Genomic DNA, 19,197 nt, shown 5'->3' on the forward strand with positions numbered 1-19,197 from the left:
TAAGTGAGTGTCTATGATAGCCAATGAGTGAACCTATATATCACGTGAACCTCAAGAGGTCCATCGTGTGAAGGTTAAAAGGGTCCTTTTGAAGCTGGACATTTGCAATTTTGGACATCGGGAAGATTTTTGAAAATTGTAGGATTTTTCGGGAAACACGTCATTTATGTCAATAAGGTCATTTTACGAATTTTATACCCGACCCCACTGTATACCCAAAACAAATTTATATTGACCCATTTTTATCCTAACTAGAGACAATGTATACCAATCACGAGAAATTTAATATAATCATCATTAATCCAATAGGTTGCCGTTAACAACTTTTCTAACTCCAAAACTTTAAAATTCTTAATAAAACTTATTTGTATTGAAATAAACCAACTCATTTATATTCAACCTAATCTACACCTAAACTGATTAACTCTTACAAGTCTGTATCTTAGTAATATTTAGACCCAACCCATTTGGAACCAAACCTGTTTTTTAATTAAACATATTAACCCTCATGGATCCATAATTTCCAGTCATACCCGAACTCAGAATCCATATTCAAACCTGAATCTGGACCTGAAATAAATTAGGTCAAGTTTGGGTCTATCTGTTAAACCTGATTAAAGCAGGTCTAGTTAAAACCCTAACCGTTTGGACCCAAACTAATTTACACCCGAACCCCTTAACTCTAATGGGTGTTCAAATCTAGCCATACACGAACCCGCATAAATTATGTCAGGTTTGGGTCTAATTATTAGACTCAATTCAAGAAATGGGTCTAATAAGACCCAACCTGAATCCTAAACGAACCAGACCCGTTTACACCCCTAGTCTCCATGTTGGTAACGTCTCTCTCTCTCTCTCTCTCTCTCTCTCTCTCTCTCTCTCTAATGTCCTATTGAGATCCCCAAGTACTAACTATCCTAATTTCTCTCTCCCCATGTAAATAGCTTTTCTAATTTCTCCATCTTTAACTTCTCCATACGACAGCTTTCCTAATTCCTCTCTTTCTACTAAAATATATTTGACCACAATCAATTTAGTATATCATAAAAACCACACCACTCACCATGCCATTTTGCAAAATGTTGCATGATGTGGGCATCTCCAATAAAAACCAAAGAAAATAAACAATTTAATAAATGACATTCAACCCAACACACTCTTCGTTATTTTTAAAATGTTATAATACACTAACTTTTTGGCTCCCTAATGCCCCCAATTGCATTAAATTATCATCTAGATTAGAGTTCATGTATATAATCAAATAAGTCATAAAATGTCATAAACACTGTTTAAGATGGATCGAACACTAACTTTTCTAGACTATATAAAACATTATGCTTGATTGAGAATTCATTATTCATGCTTTACACTTTGGGCACCTACTTTATCAAGCGTGACAAAAAATATAATAGGTTTATTCAAGGTTGTTAAATGCGATGAGGCCAAGCGAGGCGTTGAGCCTGAGCTTCGCCTCTGAGGCGTATGCCTCAGGTACTGTACGCCTCTCACAACTGGTATGGAAGTGAAGCGGTGGGAGGGAAGGCAGGGAGCGGCGGAGGAGTAGTTGGCCAGCACGTGGCAGTGGATCCATCGGCACTTGGGGTTAGCACAGCTGACAAATCGGGCGGAGGAGGAAGACTTGGGGATGAAGGAGGGGATTCTGGAGGTTGATGAGGGGCAATTTGCGCATCACAGCACGCCTCAGTACCTTGAGCATGCGCCTCGCCTCTGAGGCGTACGCTTCAGGTACTGAGGCGTACGCCTCTCACAACACTGGGTTTATTGTTATAATGCACATGAAGACAACCGCACCCTTTTGGTAACATTTAGAACATGGCAACCGGTGGGCCCCTCTCGGCTCTGCCTACCCATCTGGCCATCCTATACACATCAAATGCTTCTGGCCATCATGTGCTGGAAGCATCGAGACATACCACAGGGGAACCGGGTGAGTAATGGCAACAAGCAAAAGAGAAGGAAGAGGCTACAACAGGACCAGAGGGGCTCATTGATGATGTTGATGAGGTGTGAACAAGAAGATGGTAATGAATGAGAAAACGAGCGAAGATGGCGTATTACTATAGAGGTACCATTCACGATGATCAGGAAACGCAGTGAGATGATGATGAAGAAGAAAAGGATACTGATATTAAGGATAACGATGCTGGTAAAGGAGAAGAATGATAACTGTGATCGTGATCATTTTAGCAATAATGCTTATGAAAATGATGAATCGGAATATCATCATCATCACAATGATTTATCAGAATAAAATGATCATGATGAGATGAAGGTTAAACATACATGAAGGGCCCACGAGGAAGATGATGTCAATGATGAACATATTAGTTAAAAGCTAAACTATGTAACGAAATATCATGCTGACATGGAACAGCTTCCGAAAAACAAAATTAATAGATTACCTGTGAAAAATGAATTACAGTAGAGGGAGGGAGACCATCCAAAATATTTTAAGAAAAGCCCCTTTAATAAAATTACCATCTAAACATGAAACAGGTTCGCCCACAAGAGCTCCGCACACCTGGCTAGTTGGGTCAGCTTAAGGCTTTCAAGATGAAGACAAGGGTTCAATACTTGATGTGCATGTCCTTTGCCGCAAGGCTTAAGCCAAATGGCAAACTATTCCTGGTGAGATAGGGGAAAGTTCTAAATGGTAGACACCAATTCATATCCATGGTCAACGTGACACCTCTCAGCCCGTAATGGGACGTGGGCTCTCCATGCTAAATCAATAAAAGACATGAAACAGGTTCCGAAAACAAGATACTAATAAATTCTGATAAAAAAATCAACTATTTTAGAGGGGCAGGAAGCTCTTCAGTATTCTTATTCAAACCATGCATATGCAGGGGTAACACATTGTTGACCCTTTTAACAAGAGATTCCTGTGTGAGCTTATTGAAAGCAAAAAAAAAAAAGAGGGCGCAACATCACACATTCGCAGAAAAGGGTGAGCATTGATTGAGCTCAATTGTCTTAGCTTGCAATCATAGTTTAACGTCTTGATATCTATTAGCAATTTACTAGACTAGAAAACAGTTTTCCTACATGTCTAGGAGTGTAAACGAGTACAGTTGCTGAATGGAAATGATACACATCGTTCAATTTTACCATCCATCATTCAAGCAGACAAGATTTTGCCATCCTCTGTGTGTGTGTAGAGAGAGAGAGAGAGAGCAGTTAACTATCGGTGGAACTGATCAAGAAATGGTGCATAGTCAAACATTAAATTTGATGATGATGGGCCCAAATACAGAAGATAAAAAAAGGCCTTGGTGATAGCTGCTATTCTCAACCCGCTATACATCATGTCCACTTTCATACAAATGCCGCACCATCACCTTAAAAGACTGCATGCAGTAGGCAGTTGTATAGATCAGTGTGGCAAACACTTGAACAGGCTCAACTTCTATACACAATTCATGATCAGTGGCTCGCGGCTAAGGCTGTCACTAGAAGCCCGAGTATGAGAAAAGGTTGGGCACTAGCCTGCATACAGAACACAAAAATGTTCCTGTAAGTTTAGATTATAAAAATATGTTGATCTGAGCATCAAAAAGAACACACCTGATATTTTACATCATACTTGATTGGGTCCTTTAGGAAATACTGAAACTGTATAAATAATAATGAGACGTTAGTTTGGTTTGTGGGCTTTGCTCATTTAAACTGCAGATATCACATGATTCAGGTTACTCATAATACAGAGAAATAAGCAATGCCCTTTGCTTAACCAAAAATTTGGCACGAATAATGGTCAATTATAAACTATATACTGAAATACGCTTTCCAGTGAAAATCATTGGTGAGAAGAAGTCATTGTGAGTCATAAAAATCAATACAGCTCTCATACATAACCAAATTCAAGACAAAGAAGAGCAAAAGCTTTACCTGAAAAATCACTTGTGGAATAATCAAACCAAGTAGAGCCAGTGCGTAATATGGTTTACCAGCCCCCAAAAGATAACCTGCAATAATCAGCAAGAGAAAAAAATAAACAATATTACCATTATCATTGTTCACATCATAGCGGTTATCATTTGCTACTCCCATTATTGCAGTTTTTCATCCAAACCTACGTTAACATGAATAAATTAACCAACACATATTACCACCCCTGATAAATTTTATATTTTCATAAAAATGTCATGTATCACAGAGTTATCCTTTGTATGATTAAAAATTTTATAAGAAATGCAATAAACTTTCTTAGAAAAGGAACCCCTAAAAGTACAACTCAGTAAAAATTCTCAACTTTTATAAGTTCATGAAAAAACCCTTAGTGATATCAACTAGTACAGGACAGGACCATAAATTTGGTAAGATAATAAAGTTCGATGAACTTGATAAAGTCAACGGAGTTAACAACACTTATATCAAAGTATTAACCATCAATTAGATCAAGCATAACTTACTAAAGTTAGCACAATCAAAGATGTTTGGTAAAGAAACAAGTTGAAAGAATCTCTATGTTCTTTAGGAAGCTCTTTGATTCAGTCAACCATTTGTATCTGGTGTTAGGTCAGTCCAATAATCATGACTATGATAAGTGGCATGCTGTCACATGGGTACGGGTACGGGTGAGGGTAAAAATGTGAGTACGGGGACACAGCTATATATGTGTGTGTGTGTGATATTTTTAAATGAAATTTTGTGTTTGGATTTTTTTTAAAAAAAGGGGTATTTTTAAATGAAATTTTGTGTGTGAGTTTGGAATTTTTTAAAAAGAAGGGGTATTTTTTGTGTGTGTGTTTGGAATTTTTTTAAAAGAAGGGGTAAAATGAAATTAAAAAAAAGTTTTCAAAAAATATATGTGTGTGTGTTTATTATAAAAGGGAAGGGGGAAACTTGCCACCGCCTCTCTCTCTCTCTCTCTCCACAGAGATAGAGATACGAAGAAGGACCCATACCCGCTGCCGCTCTCTCTCTGTATACGAATGAAAAAGGAGAACGAAGGAGGTAGGTAACCTCTCTCTCTCTTTCTCTCTCTCTCGTTCCCCCCACCCCTCTGTTTTACCCTCTCTCTCTCTCGTCCCCTCCTAGTTTACCCCCTTCTCCCTCTCGTTTTCAGTTCGTGCAGTTACTGAGAGATAGAGAGAAGGGGGAAACGAGATAGAGAGAGAGAAAGGGGAATACGAGAGAGGGGGAAGATGAAAGAGAGAAAGGGAAAACGAGATGGAGAAGATGAGAGAGAGAGGGTGGAAAACGAGACCAGAAAGAGAGAAGACGAGAAATTTGAGTTTGGGTCGGGTCTGGGCTGGACCCAATCCGGATCAGTGCGGGACCCAACCCAGGGCGAACCCACACTGTGTCCGGTACCCACACCCATGTTGTGAAGTGTCAACACAGGTACAACAGCTATACTGCGTGTCTATGTTACATAGGTGGCATGGTATTTTAGTCATGATTCTAGCTTATTAAACAAGTTGAATTCAGTTAAACTTAGTCCTAATATCAGAAAGTCAATCAATAATCTCTGTTCAGCTTTGAGTTATTGAGTTTGCAAGTGTCATAAACTTTTTTCCCCTAGTCATAATAAACGAGCTTCCCCATCAACTTATTCATTTTATGCACAGCGGACTGCCCCCACAGCTCCTTTATCCAATTCCAAGTAATACTTCATTTTCATTGATGTAAACAATAAATATACTTGGATATTTTTCTTGAAACTTAAATTTGATCTGTTTACTGCATCTCGTCACTTTAAAGCATATATCAAGAATCATTTTTTCAGATAATAGTGTCAGTGTTTCAGCAATAGGGTCGATGATTACTGCAAAGAATTTATCTGAAATGAAACACTTCACCCATGGGCATTGTAGAAAGGACCGAAATGACCCTAATCGCTCTTCTGAGATTGCTCTAGTACAATGGATCAAGAGGGTGCTGCTACATTGAGAGGAAATGCAATATGCTAGAAGAAAAAGCCCCATTGCATAAGATCCTTGAACTTACAACGGCCACCATCTACGACCTTTATTCATTCTTTTCTCTACCAGGAAAGCTGATCAAAGAAAAAGTAGCTTCCTTATATCCTACACAGATGGAGGCTTATGTAGTGGGTGACCTTCCTTCCTACTCTCAAAAATATGTAATTTTTGTACATATATAATATAATATATGTATATACGTGTGTGTGTGTGTATATATATATATACATACACATATATGTATATAGAATATATATATTTATTATTTGTTTTATTTAGTCAATTCAAGGTTGATTAGGACTAGCCGTTAAGCTTTAGTCCAATGGCTAGTCATTCTAGCTGTTGGACTAGGTCCAACAGCTAGTCAAATAGTTGTTGGACGAGTCCAATGGCTAGATAGTCTCCCTCTCATCTCTTTACTCTCTCACTCCTCTCTCTCTCTTTGTATATAAAGAGGGTAAACTCCCTTTGAAATATAATGTTGCTTGCATTTTGGTGAATTAATAAAATTATAATTTTTATATTGAGAGCATCTTTGGTGAGAGCCCTTTGTGAGGTTTGTCATTGAGCTTCGGAGCTCACTTGTGTGCTTGTCCATTTGGGATTTTTGCAGACATTCTTGTTTGTGTGAAGACTCTCATTTCCTTACAAGGTATCAGAGTCATAGTGCTCTTGAGTATTGATGATTGACTACTACTTGCTTGTGTGCTCGTGTTCGTGTACATCTCTTCGAAGAGTTGCTTGATATGTTGATTTGAGTGCTCGTGAACCTTTTCTTAAAGTACTCGTGGTTCGGTGTTCATGGTGGTGCTCAAGCGGGCATGCTCCTTTCATTTCTTTTCTATCTCTCTCCCACTTCTCTCTCTATCTCACTCTTCTCTATTCTCTTTTATAACTATGGATGATAAGGAAAGTGTCTACGACATGGCCATCAAACTTATCGATACCAATTTTGTAATGTGTCCTATTATGTAGCACCATGTTTGGGGCAAAGGATTGTGGGAGTTAGTTGATGGATCTGATTCAGAGACAACTAAATTCTAATACTAAAGTCGAGAATGGGGAGGAAGTGGCTTTCAATGATGAAGAAAAAAACAAAGCTATATCTGATTATGAGAAAAAGTAGAAGGAATGGAGAATAGGGCATGCCAAGATTATATTTTGGCTTATCAGTAGCATTGACATTAAAAAATGTTTTAATCTCACTAAATTTGAATATGCTAATGATGCTTGGGACTATCTTAAGAAGATATACTCTCTTAAAGACATTGCACGTGTACAACAATTAAAACAAATCTCGTACCATGACGTAAGATAATATAAGTATTAGGGAATACTACAATGCCCTTTCCGAACTTTGAGAAGAGTTAGCTCTTCTTGAACTAAAGTAGCATTGTCCTAAAGATATCGAGCTCCGACAACAACAAATTGATAATAGAGCATTTCTACCAATTTGTTTATGGGTTAAGGCCTAAATTCGAGACAACTAAATTGGGTCCTTTTGTATAGAGGAAAAGTTTTCTCTATTATGGACACTTTAGAAGAATTAAGTATGGAGGATAATAGGTTGAAAAACATTCTCAAAAGAATGATGATGTCGTATTGGCCGTATCTAGGCCATGAACTTATTCTCGTACATATAAACCACCTCATTTTGGGAGATATAACAGTGAATATGACAAAAGAAAAAACATTTGTCACTTTTGCCATGAGTCAGGATACATTAAACCTCAATATCCCAAATTAAGAAGGGAGGACAAGAAGGTGGCTTTGGTTGGATCATCTCAAGAAGATAAGGACGTAGGCAACTTGCAAGATTCATCCATAGGAACTGTCTTTATCTCAGTTGGTAGAAGTGTTTCAACCTCTCCTTAGATGACCATCTCCTTCAACCGGAGCCGGACATTATAACAAAAAGAATCTTTTGGTATCTCTAAAAAGTCAATGTAGTAGACCTCTTTCTCTATAGCCTTCCTCAATCAACTTCCCTAACTGGCAATAATGCACCCAAAAACTATTAGATGATAAGAAAATATTACATCCATGGTCAGAAATTTGAGAAACAGATAAAAGATTTAGATTGAATTTTTGAAATCAAGAAATTTTTTGAGTTTTTAAGAGATTTTTCAAAATTCTCTATTCTTTTAATTTCAAGATATGTCTCGTCGACAGTAAAGACATTTGGGACACTTGAGTTGTTTTGACATTCGGATAGTATATCAATTTTGGGGGCCATGTGAAACGATGCACCAGAGTCAATGAGCCAAGAAGTTTTACTAGGAGTGGTAATTTGGGGTTAAATTTATGGCATAATTAGGACATCCCAATGTATCTAAAATTTCATATTTTTCAAATTTGAAAAAATGTTGTAATACTAATTAATTTATTTGTAATGATTGTATACTTGGGAAAATGAAGAAACTACAATTTTTAAAAGATCTTTTGTATCTTCTAGGCCACTTGAGTTAGTTCATTCAGATGTTTGGAGTCCTGCATCAATCTTATCTAAAGGTGGATATGCATATTATGTGATTTTTGTGGATGATTTTTTTTAGATATAATTGGATATACTTCCTTAAAAATAAATCCTAAGTCTTCTTACATTTTCAAAATTTTCATAAGCTAGTCAAAACTAGATTTAATGAAAATATTTCTATCTTTTGTACTGATTCAGGAAGAAAATTTTTATCAAAAGAATTCAAAGATATCTTAATTTACATAGCACTATACATCAAAGATCTTGCTTGCACACACCACAACAAATGGTCTTGCGAAAAAAAAAAAAACATATGCATATCATATAAACCTCTAAGACTGTACTTATTTCAAGTCATGTTCCAAAAAAAAATTGGGCCAAAGTTGTTTTAACTGTTGTGCATCTCATAAATAAAATACCATCGTCATCCTAACAAAACACATCTCCTATTAAAAAACTTTTCAAATGTGTTACCGATTATTCTAAGTTTGAGAGTTTTTGGATGCAAAAATGTTTTATTTTTACAAATAAAAAATAGCAAACTCTTACCCCGTGCTTTTCCTTGTGCCTTTTTGGCTATGTTGAAAATCAAAAGGGATATAGGTGTTTTGACTATAAGAATAAAAAGTTCTATGTCTCAAGACATGTTTCTTTTTTAGAAAAGGAGAATTTCTTGGAAAAAACTAGGAAGTAATTGAGTATTTTTCAATTGATTTTGCTTCAAAGCATGATGATGATAATTGTGATTGTGAGATTAATATTGATAATGATATGATTAGAGAAGAGCAATCCCATAGTGAAGAACAACCTCTTGATAATAAACCTTATCTACAGTATTCTCTGAAAAGAAGTCCTCATTATGTATATGTCTGACCCGATCCATTTATGTAATGGATCGGGTCCAGACCCAGTTCATGTATGATGTAAATTAACATTGTATTAAGGGGTATTTTAGTACCCTAGTGTTTTACACTCTTATTATTAATAGAATGAGAGGGCAGTCACGATGGACTGAACCCTCTTGCCTCTCTCTCTCTCTCTCTCTCTCTCTGTCAACGATAGGGTTACTTTCTCACATTCTCGTCGTAGTGTCTTAAAACCTTCATGTGCACTTGAAAAATATATTGATTAAAATGAAGTGCAATCACGAAAATCAACTAGAACTTCCAAGGCGGCAGAAAAAATTGTGTCCTATGATTCTTTTTCATCCAAATACAAAGCTTGTATTTCCTTAATCCACTCTTATGTACAACCTTCTACCTATACTCAAGCCAAGGGTCATTATGAATGGGTAGATAACATAGGGATAGAACTAGAAGCCTTAAAAAATGCCAACACTTGGACTCTTCAAAACATTCTACAAAACAAAAAACCTATAGATTGTAAGTAGGTGTACAAGATAAAAAACAAGAGTGATGGGACCCTAGAGAGATACAAAGCTAGATTAGTTGTCAAGGGATATCTCCAAAAATATGGAATTGATTATGAAGAAACTTTTGCCTTCGTTGCTAGGGACTATTGTTAGAAGTTCTACTTAAAACCTTAGTAGTTGTTGCCTCTATTAAGCATTGATCTATATACCAAATGGATGTCAAGAATGTTTTTCTTAATAGACATTTAGTAGAGGAAGTTTATATGAAGGTACCTCCTGAAATGAACATTCTCAAAGAGAAAGCTCTTCGTTTGAACAAAGCCTTATATGGTTTATAAGCTCCAAAAGCTTGGTATGACAAGTTTGGTAGAATTATTCTTGATATTAGTATTAGATCTAACTAACACAACTTTATTTGTTAAAAATTCTAGTGCAAGTATCATCATCATCCTTTTATATGTAGACGATATGATCATCACTGAAGACGATAAACATGGAAATGATATTAAAAAATTACTCAAAAATCATGTTTATGATAAGATAGTTGATACTCCCAAAATTGTCAATGTGAATTGATGATGAAGAACCGCTCGAAGATCCAACGCCTTATAGACAGCTTATCGGGGCACTATCTTACCTTTCAATCACGAGACCAGATAGTTCACATGATGTACACACATCTGTTGAGACGTGATTTGGTTTGGATCCATGATTTGGATCCAGAACTAGGATGTGTTACATTTGATCCCATGTGCTGGTGTATTTTATATTTCATGTATTGTATTCTATGTTTCCTATATTTACCCCTTATCATGTATAGTAGGCATTTAGAAATATGGGGTATTGTTGTAAATGGACATGTATTCTTAAAAGGTAAGTTGTTAATATAATATAAGAGAAACTATACATATGAGGTGTTGATGTTTTTAGGTTTTGCAGCAACCTCTTCCTCCTCTTATCTTCTTTCTTCCCTCGGAATGAACCCGGTTCACAAGGTATCAGTATCAGAGCGAGTCTTATATCAAAACTGATCATTAAGGTAAGATTGAAACCTTGGTTGTGAATATTTCTCCCTCACTTCTTTCTTGGATTCTACAATCGTTCTTCTCCCTCCTTTCTTCTTCTCTTTACTAAGTATATTCCAATTTTCCTTCTTTCTTGTCTCTTTTCTTTAATTCTTATTGGTATTGTTTTGGGGTTTATTCTTTGACCCTAAATCAATTTTGATTTCTTGTCTTTTAAAAAAATATGGTCTTTCTTCTGAATCTGGATCATACTTTCAGATCTGTGAAAGTTATATTCACATTAAGAAATATATTTTGTATTATTCTTTTAGATCTGGGTTATACTTTCAGATCTGTGAAAGTTATATTCACATGAACCATATCTCTTCTAAATAGTAAAAAAAAAGGTACTTGGCTCATTTTATTTACTCACATTGAGTTGGGTGTTCTAGTTAATATGATTTTTCATACTTTCTAACGTGCAGCAAAAAAAATATTTGCTGCAGAAAATTGATGGCCTGCATATTTTGATTTGTTTGGGTCTATAGTCTTTTGTTATCAGATTTACATTCCGTATATTCCTTTTCTCATTCTTGGCACCTGTTTCTTTCCTATTCATATCTTTTCTCTCTTTTTACCAATATTCGGCATAGATTCTTCGGTATCCTCCTCCATTTCTGCTAGTTTTTTAAACCAGCTTGTTTCTAAAAAACTTAACAATACTAATTTCCTCACTTGGAAACTGCAAATCATCCCATTCATTCACAGCCAAGACCTTTCGGGTCACCTAGATGGCTTGGTCACGACCCCCCCCCCCCCCAAATTCATTGTGCAGGATAAGAAAGATGATAAAGGGGCTGGTGTAATTACCCATGTTCGCAATCCTGAATATGTCTCTTGAATAAAGCGCGATCAAGCACTCGTGGCATAAATCATGTCTACTTTGTCTCAGAAAGTTCTGATCAGCATACCCGATGACGGCAGGGCAATGGAGCTTTGGGATAAGTTGGTTCAAACATATTCTCAAGTTTTTGAAGCAAGGGTCATGTTTTTGAAAGAGTTCCAAAATCTCAAGAAAAGGTTCATGTCCATAATAGAGTACTTAAACAAAATAAAACAGATCACATATCAGTTAGCAACAATCAGATGTGTAATCTCAGATAAGGACAAAGTACAGCAAGCACTAAATGGATTGGGACTAGAATATAGCGTTGTCTACACTACTTTATCAAGTCTTCAAATTTGAAGTATTAAGATCAAAGCTGCTTCTCTTTGAAATCAACATATTAGGAGGCTCGAGAGGTAATTCATCTAATGTCGACAGCCACAATGTATTGATATTTGATTATCAGTATGGTAAAGGACGCAGTGGAATGAGAGGTGGCAAAGGACGTGGACGATTTGGGAATCAGAGAGGCCGAGGTCTACTACCAAATTTTTCATTGCTGACAAGTTAGGGTAGAAGAATTCATACATGTTATGTCTGCAAGAAGCTAGGTCATCTGAAGAAAGATTGTTGGATTAAAGATTATCCCAAATACAACACGGAGGCTAAAATTCAAGGAAAATTAGCAGACTGATCGGTAGGGTCAAGGACGAGTTCAGAGGCCCAGGCATCAGTAGATAGACAGCTTTTGTTGGCAGCACTTGTAGGACTCAATTTGAAGCAAAATGAATAGGGAGTTTGGTATGTTGATTCAAGGGCAGCCAATCATATCACTGGTAAATTTTGAAATTTGATCCCTTATTTTGGAAACGATAGTCATTACCGGAGATGGTACTCAACATTCCATCACTTTCACCGGAAAGGTTTCTATTCCTGTGTCCCCTTCTAGTCTTTAGTTGTCAAATGTCTTTCTTATTCCAAATATTTAGAAGAACCTAGTGTATGTTTTCAAGTTAGTTGATGATATCAATTCGTGTATTTTTTTTACTCTTTCGTTTATGTGAAGGATCTTAACATGAAGATGACATACGCTGAAAGGTAGAGGGAAGGAAACATGTACATCTTCAAGAAAAATGTGGTGGCTAGAGTCAATAAATGCCTGCAGCAATCCAAGAGTTTGTCTGTCCTCATGTTTTGTTAATGAGTCCATGTCAAATAATTCTAGTCATTGGCATAGCCGTCTTGCGCATTGTAATAAAGATTTCATTAGAAAGCTCATTTCCAATAAGCTAATTTCTATTTCTAGTGAGAGTCGAGGATTTGAGTCATGTTTGTCATAGTTGTCGATTGTCCAAGAGTCATGTACTTCCATTTACTTCCAGCAATAAAAGAGCTTCCAAGCCCTTTGAAATCATAATGTATAGGGTCCAACTCCTAATTATTATTCTTCTAAAAGTCAATTCTATGTGATTTTTGTTGACAAATTTATTCGGTAAACTTGGATATATTTTATGAAACATAAGCATGAAGTCTTTAACATATTCAAGAACTTTCATGCTATGATTCAAAATCAATTCTCTATGTCAATCATGAATTTTCAGTGTGACAGTGGGGGAGAATACTCTTCGAATGACTTTATTGAATATCCTAAAATGAACGAAATTAATCGAATAGTGTCATGCCCTTGAATAACTCAGCAAAATGTGTAACGCCCCAAATTTTCAAACTTGCGAACCTTTCAGAAAATAGGCAAGAGACTAGAAGAAAATCTCTTTCCTTTCAGAATTTGTTTATGTAATCAGCGGAAGATAATTCTTATGTTGAATTTAGAAAGGCAAGCTTAGAACTTTGGGCACGTTAGCTAAAAGAACCAAAAAGTACAAAACTCGGATATCCAAAGAAAAAACCGTGACAAAACCCAAAAACGTTCAGAACGCGAGCTAAGAGCAGGAAAAAGAAAATCTTGAAGTCATCGCGCCATCGCCCGTAGTGTACCTAATCATCACCTGTACCCATAGAATAGGTTAGTTTCGCAAAAAACTAGTAGGTGAACAAGAGAGACTATAGAAAATTGAATTAAGTATATTTAATTCAACATGCTAAATAGTTTAAAGCAGATCAGCAATTAAACAGGTAAGCAGTTCAAAGCAGGTAAGCAGTTCAAAGCAAGTAAGCAGTGCAACTGTCAAACGCATCATGATGATTCATTTGATCGTAAGCTGTGAACTACCACGCAACAAGCTTGATTTCGTTCCTAGAACAAGGTCTCTGCATTTAATCATTAACAAGTCATCGTTTGTCGCTCTTACTATTTCTAACAAACTCTTTGTCCTGAACAACCTTAATTTATTCTCATCTCTCAAGGCCTTACGCAGCCAACTGTCACCTGTTATGACTCACTTAAGGCGTTATACTTTCTCAGAAAAGCCTACCCTTCCATAGAAGGTCCAAAACAAGACAATGATCTAAAATCAATAAAGATCTGATTCTCACATCTAAGTCCTGCATGAAATCATGTTAAAACAGAAAGCTAAATCTATAAATTCATAATTGGCTATCAATATCAATCTCAGAAGATTATCACAGCTCACCATAACTTTTTATGGTAATCAAAATTACAAGTTTTACGTCGGATCGCTTGGTCCGAGAAATGCACGATCTCACAAGGAATTACCGCCCTAGATGGTATACCTGCTCTAGGACAATACACTTCTTCACAGGAGTTCACCGTCTTTGCGGCTACCCGCTCTTGGACAGTGTATATCCTCACATAGAATCTAGCACTCTAGCCGATTTACCAGATCTTGATTATACATACCTTCACAGAGCATCCTTTGGGAACCCGATCCTCAACAAATGCCATATTCGATGAAAATTATTGTGATACACTCATCAACACAAATGACCGCTCTCAGGGTCTATAGCCACTACTATAATCAACAAGATCAACGCTGGATCACCTGGTCTGGGAAATGTACAATCTCACAAGGAATTATCGCCCTAGATGGTATACCTGGTCTTGGACCATACACTTCCTCACAGGAGTTCACTGTCTTTGCAGCTACCTGCTCGTGGACAGTGTACATCCTCATAGAGAATCTACCACTCTAGCCGGTTACCAGATCTTGATCATACATACCCTTGCAGATAATCCTTTGGAGATCGGGTCCTCAACAGATACCATACACAGTGATACACGCATCAATACAATCGACTGCTCCGAACAATTGACAGCTCTTGGGGTCAGTAGCCACCAATATGGGCACAAGCATGTATATCAGCAATATGCATCGTATCACTTCATATGGTAAAATAAATCACAAGATCACACATTCCTCCAATAAGGTTCCATGAACCATGAACATTTAGCGCATGCTTTAAACATTTCTTATCACGTGGTATTGCAATCACATCATACAGAAGCATATAAGACTACGTATCATTGCCACAAGGAACATTGCATTCCTCAAATAGGACCTCAAAGCATGCGTAAACAACACATGAGAACACGCAGATTACATAATATGAATCAACTAAACATCAACATATGTAATTCCTACGTAGTTCAATAAATTTACAAAAGATTCAAGTTATATGTGCAAATATTCAAATCATTGCATCATCATATGCACTCTCAATTATTATCTCAAAGCACATCACATCCGACCTTTCTAGCGTGTAACTCACGCACATATCTTCAAGACATTTTATTCAAATATTCATGATACTTATCAATCATGTTATACAGGTATGACATATTCACACAAACTGTAATAACCACAAATTTTTAGGCATTTATTTAAATAGTCTATAATACAAATTTCATAACAGTGTGATTTGGGCCTGGGATCCAAGTTTCAGATTCGGGACCATAAAGGGATTTTTATGAATAAATTTACCTCGTATAATCTTATATGTATATATAAGTGCAATAATTTTAATTAATTAAATAATTCGAGGGATGACTATTTACGATGGTGCGTAGATGGGTCTGGGATCCACCTTCCGAATCCATATAACCGTATATATATTTTAATATATATATATAATCATAATAAAATAAAGAAAGCAACAAATAGCGTAGATGGATCCACTCTTATAACCAGCCCGGATCCAAATTGTGATTTGGATCCCGAGTAGCAAAGTTCGGATCCGATATCCAAAAAAGAGAATCAATGAAGTTTAGGGGATTTGGGCCTTGGGTTCGTTACCGTTATCGGATCCATAAAAGAATTCGTAAATAACCCACAATGGGGTGTTAAATTATACTTATAATATTAATTTTTAATTAAATAAATAATTAATAGTATTTATAAAATATATATATATAAAACTGGTACAAAGGGGTTGGACCCACAAGGATCCAACTGAGGATCCACTAGCTCTTGACGACCCGGATCCAGTTGTAAACTGGATTTGGTATCGCGGGTCACAGGTTCGGACCCGGACCCGGTGCGTGTTTTATAAAGCAATAAGGGAAACAAGAATCGTGCCTAGGGCACGATTCTTGCATTTATCGAATGGGAAGGAGGGGGCGGTTACAGCAGGCGTAACCGACCCCGCGCCTCTCGGCAAGAGGGGGGGGGGCGTGATAAAAAGGGGGGTGGAGAGGGTTTCGCCCTCTCTCTCTCTCTCTCTCTCTCTCTCTCTCTCTCTCTCTCTCTCTCTCTCTCTCTCTCTCTCTCTCTCTCTCGATTGGGCATGCACCGGAGAGGTGGTCGCCGGAAAACCACGACAACCAGCAGCCATTAAAGGCCACGACGAGCATCCCTGTCACGGCAGCAGTGAGGGGTGACTTCAGTCGGCTCCGTACTCGCGTCTCCAGCCTCCGATCGTCGGAAAATCATCAAATAGGTACGGTGCTTCTAATGATTTTGAAAATGGGTCTCGATCTCGTGTGATTCTTTGAGAGGAGGGGTTCATGGTGCCGGAAGTCCCTAACCCTTAGAGTTTGGGGATTTTGGAACTCTGAAAGAAGGATAGGGATGGGATTTCGGTGGTTCGGAAAGGAAGAGTAAATCGAACATGAAGTTGGGGGTTTTCGACTCTTAGTGTCGGTTAACCCTAGATTTGAGGATTTTTTTACTCTAGCCCTTGAAATCGAGAGGTCACGGTCTGTAGTATCGGGTAGACCCAGTTTGAGTTCCGATTATTGTGGTTGAATAACCAGATTGGGGTTTTTCGATTTCTGTTGTTGAATAACCCATATTGGGTTTCAGATTCTTGATGTTAATATTGTTAGCCGATAATGTTTATGTCATTCTGAAAAAAAAAGGGGTACGTTAAATCGATGTTGAGTTATAGATGTATCGTAGGTTCCATTCTGTTTTAAATTCTGTTTTAAATTCAAAATTTGCATGTTCAATAAAACTGTGTTCTTTCATTAAACCAGAATTTATGTTATAATGAAAGACTACATTAAGGTGTTGGTTATACCAAATCTAATCCTGTGTTTTTATTTTCTCTGCCACAATGTTCTATTCTTGGATATGATATGGTAACGATAATTTAAAGTCATGAAACCAGTTGATCTTGCATATGGATTTTAGTCTTGATACTATTACTCACTTGAAATATGTTGTATCTGAACCTGAGTGCTTGTATTCTTGAAACCAAGTACCTAAGGACTGTTTGGGATTTATAGTTACTGTTGCTAATTGGGCAATTAAGCCTCAGAAATTAGTATAAATCTTGTCTTGCTATTTCCATAATAGAGCATTGTACTTTGGACTGAATATTGGATTCCCAGAATTTGAATTTATGTTTTCGGTTTGCATTTGGTTATTGTACTATAAAAAGGGGTATGTTATTTTACCATTCCTTAGAAGACTTCCTGTTGTGAAGAGTTCGGAGGATTGAAACAACTCTACTTCTTGAGAAAGTTCTTTAGCTTTCATTCATTTCTTTGCTAAATAAACTATTAGTGTCATATCTTTTTTTCCTACCCTATTTTTGGGTTGTTCACAATTAAATATTGACTTATACTATCAAGAAGAATTTCCTCATTCTATCCAATATCAACACTCAATGCTGGGCAAGCAACTTATGAGATTAGTTAGACATACCTCTTAGCCAGCAAAGGTATCTGTGTATCTTGATGGAATTCGTACCTTGGCAGGATATATAGACAAAAATATCATGCAACAGCCAATCAAAAATTTATCCCAGCTACTTGGGGAAAACTACCAAATCCAGATGCTATATATATATATATATATATATATATATATATTATGAAAAATGTAAAATGGAAGTGTAGTTGTGGAATCAAGTAGTCTCAATGACCTAATGTATTATTGACATACTTTGAGCATGCAGGGTGTATTGGTTTGCCATGGAAGTTTACGATTTCAATTGACGGATATGAATCAGTTTTGATGAAAATGTGGTCCAGATTTAATGCATTTTGTGTATGCTCAAAATTCCAATCTGAACAAAGGAAAATTTTTAGAACCTACCTATACCTATGTGTATGTCAAGAATCCAAGACTTTGAGGCTATGCTGGAATGTTTAGCTAGAAGGATGGGGGTTCGGGGTTGGTAAGCCCGATCATCTTCTTTAGCATATGCAGAAACTTTCCACTTCTGCCCGGTGAATATGTGAAGTATTGATATTTTTGTGAGCATGTACGCTTGATGAGAATCTTCATTGCATGTATACACTCACACACTCAAAAGAAATGTGCATTGGTTAATACACGTATATGATGTAGGTACCACACAGTGAAAATGCATATGATTGAGTAATGACATGCATATGATTGGGTTATGTTTGCATGAGTGCACGTGCTTTTGGCACTTTGGCCTAGTGTTATAAATGAAACACTACTTTGGTTTTATTATGTGATGCATCGATGGCCTAAATGGACCATCACCGGCCTGAAGAGCCGTGGGTTTGGTTTCTTTTCACATATGTTTTTGACTGCATCACTTAAACCACATAAGATAGTATGGCACACTTGTTCTGGTTGTCCTCACGGGCTAGAGTCCTGTAAGGGTCCCCTCAAGGGAAGATGCGGGTTTTCACATTACTTTTGCATATGGTGTTGCAAACCTAAAGAATTGACTTTAATAAAAATATAATGAATAAGAACAGTGTAATATATGTTCTAGGATTTCTCATCTGGAGTATGGGAATCTTAGAGATCCGGTCTTGGGGAGACTGAGGATACAAAAACTCCGCGTATTGTAATTTTGTCCCCTGAACCCGATATTGAGGTTTTTTCTCCTAGCCACGGTTTTAGGAAGAGTCCGCCACTTTACCCGTGAGTGGTGTGTTTGACACAGCTGTTGTTTATGGTACCAAGGAAGTGACACTTGTGGGGCGTGGTGTGTCTCTTGTGTCCCTGACATTAGATTTGGAGGTCTAATGTTCCGAAGGTGATTCGGTCGAGGACTAAGTTGAAACCCAGTAATAAAATACAAATTGTGTGTTAAGCTACCCTGGGAACCTACTTGACCTCAAGGATTGTACCCGTTTGGTGTATCCGCGGGCAACGGTAATTAAA

At 37.0% G+C, this 19,197-nt stretch overlaps 1 protein-coding gene across 1 annotated transcript in view; it reads right to left on the bottom strand.

The window, feature by feature from the left end:
* Positions 1-2,958: 2,958 nt before the first annotated feature.
* LOC149839629 (chlorophyll synthase, chloroplastic-like) overlaps positions 2,959-19,197 on the bottom strand; it is an 85,053-nt gene continuing 68,814 nt past the window's right edge. The window contains exons 13-15 of the mRNA XM_090002697.1: positions 3,913-3,989; positions 3,589-3,636; positions 2,959-3,510 (exon numbers count right to left, since the gene is read on the bottom strand). Coding sequence (XP_089858823.1) covers positions 3,448-3,510; positions 3,589-3,636; positions 3,913-3,989 — 188 coding nt within the window. The 3' untranslated portion in view covers positions 2,959-3,447. The remainder of the gene's footprint in view (positions 3,511-3,588; positions 3,637-3,912; positions 3,990-19,197) is intronic.

This window comes from Nuphar pumila, chromosome 4 (assembly GCF_984573655.1).
Source record: "Nuphar pumila chromosome 4, dmNupPumi1.hap1.1, whole genome shotgun sequence".
In the NCBI taxonomy this organism is placed as follows: domain Eukaryota; kingdom Viridiplantae; phylum Streptophyta; class Magnoliopsida; order Nymphaeales; family Nymphaeaceae; genus Nuphar; species Nuphar pumila.